At 43.1% G+C, this 14,460-nt stretch overlaps 1 protein-coding gene across 7 annotated transcripts in view; it reads right to left on the bottom strand.

Annotated features, from left to right (window-relative positions):
- Positions 1-14,460, bottom strand: part of PLS3 (plastin 3) — a 50,336-nt gene that overhangs the window by 7,697 nt on the left and 28,179 nt on the right. For 6 of the 7 annotated variants that reach the window (XM_048318558.1, XM_048318562.1, XM_048318561.1 and 3 more), the window contains 6 exons: positions 12,821-12,907; positions 5,946-6,109; positions 3,452-3,581; positions 2,884-3,016; positions 1,543-1,624; positions 720-885 (listed from right to left, as the gene is read on the bottom strand). In XM_048318558.1, the coding sequence (XP_048174515.1) occupies positions 720-885; positions 1,543-1,624; positions 2,884-3,016; positions 3,452-3,581; positions 5,946-6,109; positions 12,821-12,887 (742 nt within the window). In that variant the 5' untranslated portion in view covers positions 12,888-12,907. Of the gene's footprint in view, positions 1-719; positions 886-1,542; positions 1,625-2,883; positions 3,017-3,451; positions 3,582-5,945; positions 6,110-12,820; positions 12,908-13,181; positions 13,205-14,460 lie in introns of those variants that run through there. The other variant, XM_048318560.1, reaches the window with a different exon arrangement.

The following is a 14,460-nucleotide window of genomic DNA, read 5'->3' as shown; positions in this document are numbered from 1 at the left end:
GTGCTTCTCTTGCCATGAATTTTCAATCTAAGCCAAACAACGTCAACACTTCGCAATGGGAAAGCTTAAATAAAAGACACTGAAGCCCCTCCATCCCTCTGGATGCTCTGATAGCACATGCAGGTATGTCAGGGCTCTTCAGACAATTTGGAAAGTTTAAATTTTGGAGGCTGTCACGCAGGACCAAGTGAGCACAGGGAGACATCTGCAGCACCAGTCTCTCACTACCTAGGACAAGGCAAGAGCTCAAGCTGCACCACTGACAGTAGTACGGAGGATTTTAGAACCAAATGGTTACCACAGAGCTGAAGCCCCCTTTTAAGAATTTTTTTGCGAAAGATATGCAGTTGTCCATAATCCTAAAAGGATGCAAGCAGTTTTGCCACATCCCAACACTGTGAGGTACCTGCAGCTGGAGCTGCCTAGGGCATCACCAAGCAATGTGCTCCTTCACTGCCAGGCTCAAGCCAAGCTACATCTTGACTTACAGGCTGGTGTTCAGCCAGTTCTCCAAGGCTGATACACATCACCAGGATGGCACAACCCACCTGCATGAACCTGCTGCACAGCTACAAACAGGCTGGAGAACATTCAGCTTGGCACATGATCCTTCTTCCAGCAGAGAGGAGGGAGGGAAAAGGCAACGGCAGGGCTGGGGCTGACAGCACAAGCAATGCTGTATTCATGCTTTAGAAGTAACAACTTAGAATTTAAATTACCTTCATTTCTGCTGAGCTCGATGTCAGCAAACAAGCCAATCTTAATGATCTGCCAGAGGAGTCCAAGGACCAGGTGGGGTTTTCCTTCCCTCAGGTCCTCTGCACCAATATTGACAACATGACAGCCGATGGCAGATGCAGAATTCAAGGCCAGGTTCAGGTTCTCCTGCAAACAGCAAAGCCCAGTCAGACACAGTCCAAGGAGATGCTGCTTTCCCTTTCATCCAGCACCAGCGGAGTGGAGGTTTGCCCCTTGTCCTTGCTCCAACAGCAGTAGCTCAGAGGAAACACTCCCGGCCACTCTCCACCTGAAGTTTTAAGGAAGCTGTGGTGGCAGCAGGCTGAATCAATGAGAACTGAACTAGACACCAGGGTTTAATTTCACCCTCTGGTATTTAATTTCAGCCTCCAAGTTAGTTGCATCTAGTGGTATCAACAAGAATAAGGCTAGAAAAGTGCTAATTTATACACACACACAGGCATCCTCACAAAAACAACCTGCCCTAGTATGAAATTATTCATAGCCAACATCAATAACCACATTGTTTAAAAAAGACAGTGCTGTACATTATCACCACAGCAATATCATGTGTGCACAGCATTTCAGCCACTTTACCCATTTTGTCATTAATTCAGCATTTTTGAACCATGGCCACAGAACTGTCAATTATGCACAGTACAAAACTGCATTTAATAATAAACAGAAGTTATAGAACTTGCTCCTTTCCAACATTCCACAATAATGCCTTGAGTCACCATGCTGCATTCATTAATTCTATCTTACTATGAATTTCAGAAAATAAAATACAGAAACGCATGATACCTGAATTATGAATGGTGTGAGTTTCTTCTTATTAATTGCTCTTTCATCAATTGTGTCAGGAACAGAAAGATTGATCATTTTGCTGTTAGGGGGAAAAACAATTCTATTTGAACAACATTTAGTATTTAATCCAAACAAAACTCAGTGTACTGTGACAATACACCACAGCACATTTCCTTTAGCCTGCTTCGTTTTGTGTAATTTTTTTTCATAAAATGAAGGTTGTATAAATCAGAAGTTAATATTTACATTCTCGAGAATGTATTCGTAAGTAATAGCTAAGCCTGAAACTTTAAACATGTTCCCAGCCACTGCTGATCTCAGCTGCTGGAGCAAAAAGAGCACATGAATAATTCACAGTGCAGTCTCTGAACTAGTGAAGACTCAATGCTCTGTTGACATCCACTGCACATTCTAGTAAGACAACAAACTTCCTCCTATTGTAAAGGTTTACTACTGCTGGCAAGAAAACATGCCCCAAAAAAGAACAAACACTTGGAGAGCTCAGTGGGGAACATGTGAGCATAATGAATTTTTAATCAACACAAAATAAGGCAAATTTAAACTTTATATGATGAACTACTTCCTACTCAGTTCAGTCTTTGCCTAAAGCCATGAATTACTTGAAACTTGGGAAATAAACTAAAAATATGTATCATCAGCTAAGGTTAAAAAATAAAAAAAATTAAAGACAACAGCTAACTGACTTACACTTACTTTGTGTATTGATACAGAATTACTGAAATTCCAGGTTGATCCAGTTCTTCACTATATTAATTCACTTACAATAAAACAAATGAACCTAACCCATAAAACCAACAAAAACCTCATACACAGAAGGTTGGTGGCATTTAGCAGCCTTACTAAGTGCAGTTATCAAAAAGAACAAGAGGATTCCCAGAAAATCCTTTTTTGGGTTAATGCATAATAAGGTCACTAACATTCCCACAGAGGATAGATAAGGCCTGTCTAAACATCCAAGAGAATGGGCTATTTATCACATGTAACCACCTTCAAGCTACCCAGCACCAGGCTGAGTTTGCACCAGGACAACTCCTGCTCCCACAAAATACCTTCTGCCCCCTCAGCAAACTCAAGTCTCAAGCCCAAACAAAAGCACTGGATGAAAATATCAGCTGGCACCAAAGCTGAGGTATCACAAAATGGCAGTGAAAGCCTGGAAGACTGAGCCTCTTTTTATATTTGCAAAACATTATGCACACACACCAGTCACAAAACCAGCCTAGAATAGGATGAAAATTCCCCTAACTACAGTTTTGGAACGTTATTTTGCTGATTTTTAATTTTTTTTTCTTTAATTCAGAAGCCATCATGACTTACCATAGCACAATCCCATCTCCCACAGCTTTGAACAGGTCATCTGTATTTGGGTTCATTGGAATAACGTGCCTACAGTCAGGATCATTTTCCAGGGCTTTGTTTATCCAGTTTACAAAGGCATATTTCTCTTCCTCTAAGATAACCAATTGTAAATTTAAAACAGGTTTTTTCATAACATAGCAAAGATTTTCCTAAAAGAAGCAGAGTACAATAGCCCAGGGAAGTAACAGCCCCACTATCATTACCATACATTTTATTAGTCACACAAAGTTTAAAGAAAGAAGACTCTCACTTACAAGTTCCAGAATATTCCTGTTATTTACCTGTTACTCAACTTTATTATACTCAAGTGTGACACAAGGACTTCATCAGCAAGCACAGTTAACGAAGAAAATAAGAACACATTTAACTTATACACTGCTAAATTTGCAGCATATAAATTCTGTCCTGCTCTCACCCTGACATGAGATCATTCAGCTCTTGGAGAACTAGAGCACAGCACAGGATGTGGTAGAAATGGGCTGGTTTTGGCACAGGACATGCAAAAGCCCAAGAGATAGAGTGGTACCTGAGTAGGAGTGCTGGGTCCCCTCACTGGAGAGCTCTGAGGTGCCCCCGATGGCACAGATTCCTTCCTTCCTGTTAATGGCTCTTCGGAATGTTTTAGCGATATCACTGCTTTTCACCTCTTGGAAAATCTACAATTTAAAGTGCTCTGTTAGACAAGAAAAAATTGTCTTCATAAAACAAAAAGGACCACAGAAGGAGCTATTTCTTCTCAGCTTCAAAGCAAACTTCACAGTAAGATCAGTGAATGTGAAGGGCCCAGCAAGGGTGTAGTGATATTAAATCTGACATGGATAGTGGGCAGAGTCATCCCACTTTCTCAAACACACACTGCAAGTGCCTATTGAAACAGAAGCACTAGCCATGAAGTACCTTGCATATATTTACCTTTACAAGTAGATTTCAAGAGACCACAAGAAAAAAACATGAAACTTTTGCAGTCTGAGTACAGGTAACACATGCAGCAGTTCCTGCAGGGCCAAACTTGAGAAAGCTGTGGGGCAATTTTAACCTTTCTGTGTAAGCCAGATTTTTGTGGGACTGTGACTTTAGTTCACACAAAAGACTTTGTCCACAACCCAAGAAACAATTCTCTTTAAGCATATAACAGTCAAATCTGCAATAGTGTAACAATGACTGCTCCAGGTAAAGATTCCCCCTTCCTCAACAGCAGGCTTGGGCTAACTGGCAAAACACCCTCTTGTTGGAGGGCCGAAGAGATGCTTTAGCACAGGAAGACTGCACATGCCATTTGCACAGGCTGGATGTTACTGTTAGCAGCCCCAAGGCCCTACAGAACTGAGCAGCTATTAGTAAAAAACACATTCAGTGGCTGGAAAGCCTACTGTAACTCCCTCAAAACTGAACTAAATTAGTTTCAACAAAGCTGAAAACACAAATGAAATGTATACAGGTTCTCTAAACATTACGCAGAAAAAGAAAATGAAACAGCACTGTAAAGCAGGGCAAAAATGTGCTTCTGCTAAAAGGAGAGGACACCAGGCTGCAGAGGTGTCACCACAGGTCCAGGCTGCTGGTTGTCACACCTTACTGTCCCCGTCCCTTAAACACAGGGAAGTTGGCAAGTCAAGATGATGATACAGTGCAGTTAAATCATCTCCTGATGACATGCAGAGGTCGATTAGGTAAAGCTGACTGAAGATTTGAGAGCCCAAAAGTTGGGGGATTTCTGGTTGGTTGGCTTTAACCACAAGGATTTTGATGCAGATCTATTTACTTTGAGATTTCCTGTGTTAACTACTGGTATTGCATATCTTCTTGAGAAGATGTGCTCTAATGCTGAGGTACCACTAAATCACTTTATCCCAATGTAAAGTCAGTTCATGTCATTCTTTCTACCATAACTGCAGCAAAAATGCTCAGTTAGAAAACAGCAAGAGTTCAGTTTGTAAAAATCATACAGCTAAGCATTGTTGCTAATGTACACCTCAGCTGCCCTAAGACATTTTGTGTTTACTCAATCACTGGTACCTTTCAAATGCAACAGAAGAGATTTATTTCTTCCTTCCTAGTGCAAAGTTAGGAGTAATGGACCAGCTCAAACCAACAGCTGAAACAGGCAGCCAGCATGCAAGTGTTTACAAACTGCAAACTCCAACTTACTAGTTGACTCCAAACTAAAAAAGTTCAGAGGGTCTGAAAACAATTAAGGAACAATTAAGGTGAAGATAAATTAAGAAATATCAAGAAAACTAACTGACATGAAAACAGCTCCCTCAATGTACTGCATATACTTTAATTACTCCTTCAGCATTCAGTCATCAGAGCATCAAAAGGATGAAGAATGTACATCAAACCATTATCTCAGAAGTCTTGTGCTTTTATGAAAATAAATTCTGACCTATTTCTGCCAAAAAAGACTGATCCTCCAACTTTTCCTATCACCTTACTCCTATTCTTCCCTTTCAAGGCAACAGATTTGAATTTTCCTAGATCAGCACCTAGCACAAATCCAAGTCTGTCCTGAAATGCCCTTTCATGTCTTCAGTAAATACTTGTAGTCCCATTAAACAGAGAAAGGAAATTATACTGATACATGGGGAAAACAAGCATTCATCTGTGTGCCTGGAAAAACCGAACAGCTTCCAGTAAATACTGTAAGCTTGGACCATTTCAAGTCTTTTTTTCCAGTTGTCACCTCATGTAAAAACAGTATTTTGGCCTCCAATGAAGCTATCATACAGGAAAGCCACATGGATTCTTTTTGGTTGGTTTTTGAACAAAAACCAACCAATATTTCTCCACTGTCCAAATCTAAAGGCTGTCAATAACAGCACAAAAGACAGATCATATACAGATACCTGTACAAAGAACTGATTTTTACATGGCTAGTCCTCAGAATTGATCAGTTTGTCAAAAGAAAATTAGGATTAGGGTAAGTGGCTAAGAAGTCAGGTTCGACCTCTTCTACGGTCTTCCTTAGCTTAGTCTAAAAGGGTCCCCCAGGCTGCTGGCAATTCAGAAATTTCACTTACATAGACGAATTCTTCAAAACTAATCTTCCCATCTTTATTCTTGTCACCATCAATCATGAGCTTCTGGATGATCTCTCTCACTTTGTACCCAGGGAGAGGCAGGCTGGCTTCCTTGAACAGCTCATGCAACTCGTAGTCACAGATGAACCCATTGCTGTTGAGGTCTGAGGAAGAGAAGAGGCAGCAGAAGGTTTTAGAAATGTGCCTGTACCTGACAGAAATGACCCCCAACAGAGGGGCAACTCCCATGTCCAAGAGCTTTATGGAGAGCAACCTGCACACTGGGGACTTGCTGAATCCATGGAGGGCATGGACACACAGCAGGATGGCCACACCAAAAATATCATTGTTCAAAGGACACCCCTAGGAACCAAAGGCATGCAGTAAATACAGCACATCCTCAGAGAGGGTCTCAACACAAGCCATGGGAACCCTGCAGCTCTGGGCAACAGCAGCTTCAAAGCAAGTCTGACCAGGATGACTCTGGGCACATGTGACAAGTCTGGTGTTGAAGTTTCACAACAGAACATCTGCATTTTCATAAACAATCTCCAGAATGTCTCTTTTTACATCTAACTGCCACTGCCTTTGCACGTTAAAAACAGATGGTAATGAAACACAGCACCTCTTATTTTCGGAACTGAAAACACCAAATCAGCTCTGCAGTTGCATCTTTATCATGTTGTCAGTGATGTTCTCCATTTAACACTGACAGCAAATTGCAACCAGGTGCTTTATTGCTGCCCAAGAATGCTCTGCAAAGACATTTGCTTTCACAGTCTATCACCAAGCCACAGCAGCACCATGTGTTTAGTGAGATATTGTCACCCACAAGACCAAGGAAGAAAACAAGAATCTACTGTGACACTGGAGCTTTGCATACAACAGATCCCAGTCTCTTTGGGGACATCATCACATCTACTCACCACACATGGTAAATCCAGCAGCCCCAGCCTTTCTTCAGGGAAGTGAGATTTTCCCGCCACTATGGACAGACAGGGGTTGCGTGCCTCCTTTCCCCAAGCTAATCAGGATGAGCAGAGTGCTGCTCACAGCACAGCTGGCACCCAGGTTTCAGCAGAGAGGGGTCCACAAGGAGACAGAGTATTTGAAGTAGTTGCACAGCCCAGATTCACACCTCAAAACATAAGCATGACCCTCCAGCCCCATCTTTGGAGAGGCAGGGATTCAAGATATGTTGTACTGTTACTGGCTCAGTAACAGGATGCTAAAATCCCTTTGCTGTAGGCAAGTGCTACAGACAGCCCAGGGAAGTTAACTGAGTGCCTGAAGAGCTGCACCAGCCCCAGAATTTGGTTTTCTTCAAGACGGAATCTCACCACAGCCACCGGGGTCAGTATTTATGCTTAAAGGGAGATATTTTCAAGAATAAAAGAAAACAATCAGGATAGCTCCAAGGTCCAGGGTTATTTTTTTTAACCAAATTGTGGAGGTCAATTTACTTTCAATAAGGAGTCTGTGGTTTTTAGGTTTTGTTTCACAGCAATGTTCCAGCAAGCAGCACGTTTGCACCACCACTCCAACCATTCTCATTTTCCAGATCCATATGGGAATATGGGATTTTAAAATTGTTTTTATCAGTTAGCAAGAAAGTGAAACTTTGCTCAGTGGCAAACATCCAAAGTAACCAGAGCAAACCTGTACTCCCTCCCACACCCCAGTCTCAGGCTAAGGCAGAGCATCAATTCCAGTGGATTAAAAAATACATTAAACTACTTTATGTAAAGCCAGTGTTTACAATAGCGCTGATGAAATAAAGTGGTTTTCAGCAGTGATTAATGATACCAACAGGCCGCTGTCTGGCCCTCAGTTTTAGAATTTTATTCCAAAATAATACAAGCTTACAAAGGCAAGCTTTATTAACAGTCCAGCGTGAGATGTCATGAGCAAACTATTTCCCCTCTAGATAAATCACAGCTTCTTCTATTACGGTATTTTTATTACTGAATCTAACTTTACAATTATGCATCTTTTCCCCTCCTTACAGCCAGTGAGGAAAATAAGTCAAGAAGGGATTTCCTAATCTCCAGAGCCTGTGAACCTAAAACAAAACTTTGCTTTCACCCTCAGCCTACAGTCAACTTCCATTGCTTTTGCCTGTGCCTGACTGAACCAACCACAATCCCTCAGCATGCTGATAAAATTAAGCATGTAAATCCAGAAACATCAGTTCATCACTTCTTCCAATCAATCCACCACCTAACTTCTACATCTACCCAAAGGTTAGAGTAGATGTAAGTAGCAGGCAAAGAACAGAGAAAATAAGACTTCAAAATATATATTGTATCCTTGATAGGATCTGATTTTGATTCAGATTTGGTAAAGGTTTTCCTCTTGACATGTCTAGGTTAAGCATTCAGAAGTATTTCTGATTCAGGCTTGCATGTCTGAGCCTATTCAGATGTGAAAGGAATAAAACCTTATATGGTATTTCAGGAGGCAGAGGCCTGTTAGGTGAGACATCAGGAAACCAAGCTCCAAAGTCTGCAACTCCAATAAGGAACGTATGGATAAAAGGATGCTGAAACCTATTTAGAGCTTGGTTCTACATATGAAGCCCTGCAGGGCTGGTATCAGGAATTTACTCCAAGCTAGGCCAACATCTGCCCAGTCTGATGGTTTCATTCACTCCTGCAATCAGCATCTTCCCAGTCCTCCAGGTGTGCCTAGTTCAAAGAAGATTTACCTTTGCTCACTAAAAAAAAAGCAATAAGAAATAGGAGCTCTGCCACACAAAGAGCCATCTGAAAAACACACTCACATGGGACCTCACATGAGTCAGGAGCATGGCACAAAGAAAGATTTTGCCCATCACGCTGCATTGGGCTCAGACAAACAGAAAAAAACAAGTGTGAAGGACACACCTTAACTCACTCAAAACCTTTGATTCTCAGATTCAGGACCTAAGGTCTTGCAACTCTTAACAATATCCCAAATATCCACTTGTAAGAGTTACTCTTCCACAGTATTCTGGGAAAAAAAATTGATCACCAATTTAACTTCACAGAGTAAAACGGCATCTATGTCCCAGACACTTGGGAGTGAGAATTACAAGTAAATCAGGTCTGTTAGTTTAACTCTAAGACCACACACCAAGTCACTGGTTTTGCACTGAAGATGCTCTCATTTCAAGTTCTAGCTGGTTGACAAATTTGAGCGTTAAAGCCTGCTGGTTTTACCATAAAGTGGTGCTGGCCTGTGGTTTTGGCTTGGTAGCAGAGTCAAGTAGTCACTGATTGACTATGTGATGGAAAATGAACCTGTTCTTAACATGTCAAAAAGCCTGACATTACAATAGGCCTGAGACCCCTATCCCATAGGGCAGCTGCTTCCCTTCCTACTGTCTCTGTTCCCCTTCTGGCATCAAATGTACAAAGAAGCAGCATTTTAAAAAAGCACAAAAAAAACCAAAAAAAAAAAAACCAAAAAAACAAAAAAACAACAAACAAACAAAAACAAAAAAAACACCCACACTTCTGCAGTACCAGCCAGTTCCAAAACTATTTCCAGCATTACTGCAGGCCTACCATATGGTGCCTTGCTGGATGTCCTGCAACAGGACCAGACTTCAGAAAGAAGGTGGTCTATAATCCCTCTCTAACAAAATCTGAGATGGTATTCAACAGCTGAAGAGGCTGTCAAAATAGAAGCTATCCCAAATGAAATTGTTCAGCGGCCTGCCCAGAATTACTAATGGAAGAAAGCAAAATTGTTTTAACAGACAAGCTACAGCCTGGATTCATTATAGTCTGCCTGATGGAAAGGAAACTACAGCACATCTGAAGTTTCCTATTTCTACTGAAAGATGTATGCATGCCCGCACGCTAAACCTGAGAAAGGTCACAGCAGCAACACACAGCACTGGCCTCTGCCATGTGCAGGTGGTGCAGCAAAGCCGCAATGAATCCCAAAAGCTGCTTCAAGCTCTGCCTCAGCTTCCTCCTGAGGACAAGTACTTAAAATAGCTTAAATAACAGGATGCAAGAGGGGAAAGTAACCCACACATTTCCTTTTAAGGACATATGCTCAGCAGGACACACTAGCAGGATCACAGATCCCTATTTGCCCTAAGCCAACATTTCAGAGCCATTGTTTTACCACCTTGCAGCGCTGAACAAAGTGTTCAGCTGAGTTATGATTTTTGCGTATGTCGTGTTTCCAGAAAAGAAGCTTATTTCTGCTTATCTTAGAAGGAATGAGCAGGAAGACAAATAAAGAGAGCAAGTTTGCAGATTTTATTCTGCCACACCTCCCCTCTGAAGTGCCACTGTTTGGCCAAGTACACACTAACAGGCCCCTGTTCCACAGAACAAATTCAGAGATCCAATGAGGTCTGGAGCAACCTGCTCTTCTCCACTAACCTGCGGGTCACTTAAAGCCTAGACAGCTCCAATGCCACACTTAATGACTGTTTTCAGACATTACCAAAGCTTCTTTTCCTCACTGCTCTTTACCAGTTGGATCAGTTCCAAGACAAGTAACTGCCTGTAGGATGGTGGGAGCTGCTTGTCTGCGCTGTAGCTGACTTTAGTGATAACCTTAAACAGTGGTTTCTCACCTGTGGATTGTTTTAATAAGCAGTAGGACGTCTATGGGACTCATGCCTTTTGCTGGCTGTCAGAGAACAGCACACCAGCTGCATGAGAGAGAGGAAATACCTTCAAGTGGTGTGGAAGGCAAGTGGTGATAGAGTACATAGTAACACACCTCACTGCCTTCCAGCATCCCCAGATGTCTCAGTCCAGTCCAGCTGTATACAGAAAAGCTGGTCAAACACACACCTTTAAAGTCCCATCAACTTGCACATCCAGAGCAGCAACTTACCCCAAGCTGGAGTTAAAGCAGGTCTCCAGGAAGCCCAACCAGCCATGCATCAGAGCAGGGCACATCTTGGTGAGCATAAATCACCCTATGAAATGTTTCCTTCTCCCCACATCTCCTTCATGACATCCTAGAAGCCAACCAACTGAGTTTTGCTATAACCATGCTTCTCAGCTGTGTTACAAATCTTCCAAGTAGCTGGGAGACGACAAACAGGCTTCACTTTATATAGCAGTCTTAGCCCAACTTCTGTTCACATTCACTAGAGATGCTATTAGAAGTTCACAGTGAAAGTCAGTCACCCGGCCAGTGACCAGTTCCATATCCCAGGGCAAACATGGCTCCTTTAGGCAAGAATAAAGGGAATGAGACCATTAAAGACACTCCTGGCAGGTGTGTCCCACATGCTTGCGGTCTCTACCATGCCTAAAGCACACAAAAAGGCAGTTGAAAAGAACTAGCAGATCCTATCTCATTTGTGGGTATGTCCAGGATAATTAGCTCATTTCTCATTAATATCTAAGTTCGGACACTGCCTTTATAATTTAAAACCAAACAGGGACCCACCTCCTGGGCAGGGTGAGCTGGTTTCCTAAAACAAACCAGGATTTGACCTGCGTTTCTCCATGTTTCCAGCACAAAGGCAGCCAGCCAACCTAATCTCAATAATTTCCCCCACACTAATGACAAAAAGCCACCACATTCCAGAGAGGTTAATAATTTTAAATGCATCCAAGGACAGAAGAGGCTGCCTATATCCCAGCCTTATTGAGATCTGCACTCAGTGGCACATTAGACAGAGAGGCACATTAGGCAGAGAGAAACACTATGCTTCCTCCCAAGGAACATCTCCCTCTGTGGCAACTCACTTCTACCTGCTGCAAAAGTCTTGAGAAGAGCGAGAGAGGAGAGGGAACTCTTTAAAATGCAACTTGCTTCAAGTTCCAACAGGGGATACTGCTCCACGAGAATCAGCTGCCTCTGAAATTCACAATTCTCTCTGCAGACTGGAAATTCTGAGCAAGTGAGAGTTTTCACAGTCACCCTGCCCTAGAGGGTGGTAACACCCAATACAGATAAGAGGCAACTATGATTTTGTATATACAGCCAGTGCTCAAGTGATGCCCATGTCCAGTTAGGAAAACAAAATGCTGGCTCTCACCACTTGTGCAACTAGATCCTGGCCAGTGCCAGTCCTGGGTGTGGTTCCCCAGCTGCACACACTGACCTCAGTCCCCTCGGCTACACTCCCATCCCACCCCTCCGTGCTAGTTCTCTGATCCTTCAGTAAGCCATATCAGGAAACTAAACCAACAGAAAACAATTTTTTCCATTATGTCACTTTTTTGCCCATTTCAGTTTCCTGAAGCAGCCTGCCAGAGGCTTCTGCAATGCCAGCACAGGCAGAAAGCTGGGAGGCAGGCGGAGCAGCTGGGGGCTCTGCAGTCCCTGGAGCACGACAGGGTGAGGGAGATGAGCAGAGATGGAGCCACCAGAGGGCAATGGAGGTGTGCTCAGCACAAGGTATTGATCGTCACCGCAAGTCGCTCCATGATGGCCAGGTAAACAAATTCAGTTTTGCTTACAAGCCCCAAAATGCACCTGCACAAACCAAAAATTCAGCACCTACACTGACCATCCACATGGCTCAGCCAATCTGCCAAACCAACACCACCAGAACCAAGCACTGTGCAAGCCCTGAAGTGCTGCCAAGGCCAAAGCAATGCAATACCTGTTTGGATATTTCTTCTGCCATCAGGAAGCAACAAAGCCCACCCTGGAGCAACAGCACAAGGCTGTCTGCCAGTGCTCCCTGATAGCCAGACGGCTTGTGTCCCTGCCTTTGTGATCCTTGGCCACAGTGACAAGCCAGAAGCAACAAGGCTCGCAAGGGACTCCTTTGCACAGAGACAATCACGAGAGCAGCAGAATACCCACATCCTGCTGGCACTGCTGCTTATCACAGGGGTGGGATAAATCCAATTCAAATGTGCAGCAGACAGGAGCAAGGTGACCTCCTCACTATGACTTACCAACTTTAGCAAAAGCCTCCTTGAGTTCCTCCAGCTCATCTTTGGAGATTTGCATGGTGTTGGCCATCTCATGGATTTAGGAAGTACCTAGAGAAAAAGAACACTGTGTGAAACCAAGCTGCATTCAACAACATGCAGTTTCAAACAGCAGCATAGCAACAATCAGTACCAGTGTCACCACAGTTACCAGAACCACATTTATCTTTCCACTAAGAAAACAGATGTGTCAGAGAAGGGAAATACAAGATGGAAATACAAATACAATAATGCTCTTTAACAAGTCAAAAAGCCTATTAGCCTTGTTAATATTTAGCTTTGTATATTATTTTACAACTATGCTGTTCTGCACATATTAAGGTACCTGCTGTCAGTGTATTCTGTAGGTCAGAAAAGCTCACAGCTCCAGAGATTTTCCACAACTTTGAACAAAACCAGAATCCAGAGTTAAAATATTAATGCAAGAAATACTGAATGCTCTGCTTGCCCATCTGTCTCAAGTTCACACAGCTACCAAGCCCAAATAAAAAAGATTCTGAACAGTACATGAAGAGTGTCTTTCAGCACACAGTAGTATACCTGGCACTGTTTGCAAAAAGGAAATAGTTTGCTTTTCTGCAAGAAAGCTGTTTGAATCAACACTTGCTTGTTTCCCCAGATTCACACTCCCAAAAAACTCCAAGGAACAGACTGTTTGCATGGCCACTGATCCCCTGAATGGCAGGAGCATCACGAGCAAGCACAGAACAGCAGGCATGAGAAACACTGAAACCCTGAGTACGCAGAAAGAGTACTCCACTTGGATCAGATCTGCTTGGTGTTTAAGAAACAGAGAGGATGAAGCACTGAGTTCCTCCACCCATCTGCCATCATCCTCCTTTCCAAGCACTGATTAGGTGCCATCCAGCCAGCCTGGACAGGAGGTGTCACCACAGGGATGGGAGAAAGCTAGACACCTATGCACATCCCCTTCCCAGACATTTGTGACAGGGCATCAGATGCCCTGGTGGCACTCTGGCTGACACGACCATGAGAGAGCAGCAATAGATGCAACAATGCTTACAGGGCAAGCCCTGTGTGTGAACAGAAACACAGGCACTGATAAGCACATTCTAACACCACTGCAAGCTGTAGCTCAGGGTCTGTAGAAATAGGGATTTAGGCAGTCTCAGTGCAACTTCAAATGAGATTTGCATCCCAAGATTTTCCAGCTCCCACTTTGTTCACTACAATCCCTGAAGCTGAGAAATAAAAGGTTCCTCCTCTGCCTATGGGAACAGACACAGCTGCCTCCTCCTTTGTAAGCAAAAGGATGAGGAGTGGATTGAGGTTTACAGACTGTCAGAAGGCAGGATCCTGAACGGGCTGGCTCTGGCTTGAGGCTCAAGCAACAAGACTCAGTTTAATAAATGCCTGTGCTCTGATTAGCAACCCTCTTTTGTCTGAGGCTCCCAGCTGCCTTCACAAGCACTCTTAAGAATACAAGTTTGCCTGTAGCTGTAAATATTCATTTTCTGTAACACTTCACTCAGTCTGGAAAGAATGAAGTTGTTAGAGATGAGAGCAATGGCCAGGTGTGGCAGCCTGGGAAAGCAGCTCAGACAGGTGCTCACAGCAGAGAAAGTCAACAAGAAGTTTCATCA

This window comes from Corvus hawaiiensis, chromosome 14 (assembly GCF_020740725.1).
Source record: "Corvus hawaiiensis isolate bCorHaw1 chromosome 14, bCorHaw1.pri.cur, whole genome shotgun sequence".
NCBI lineage: Eukaryota > Metazoa > Chordata > Aves > Passeriformes > Corvidae > Corvus > Corvus hawaiiensis.
The sequence above is the reverse complement of the archived record's forward strand: the minus strand, read 5'-3'. Positions and strand labels throughout refer to the sequence as shown.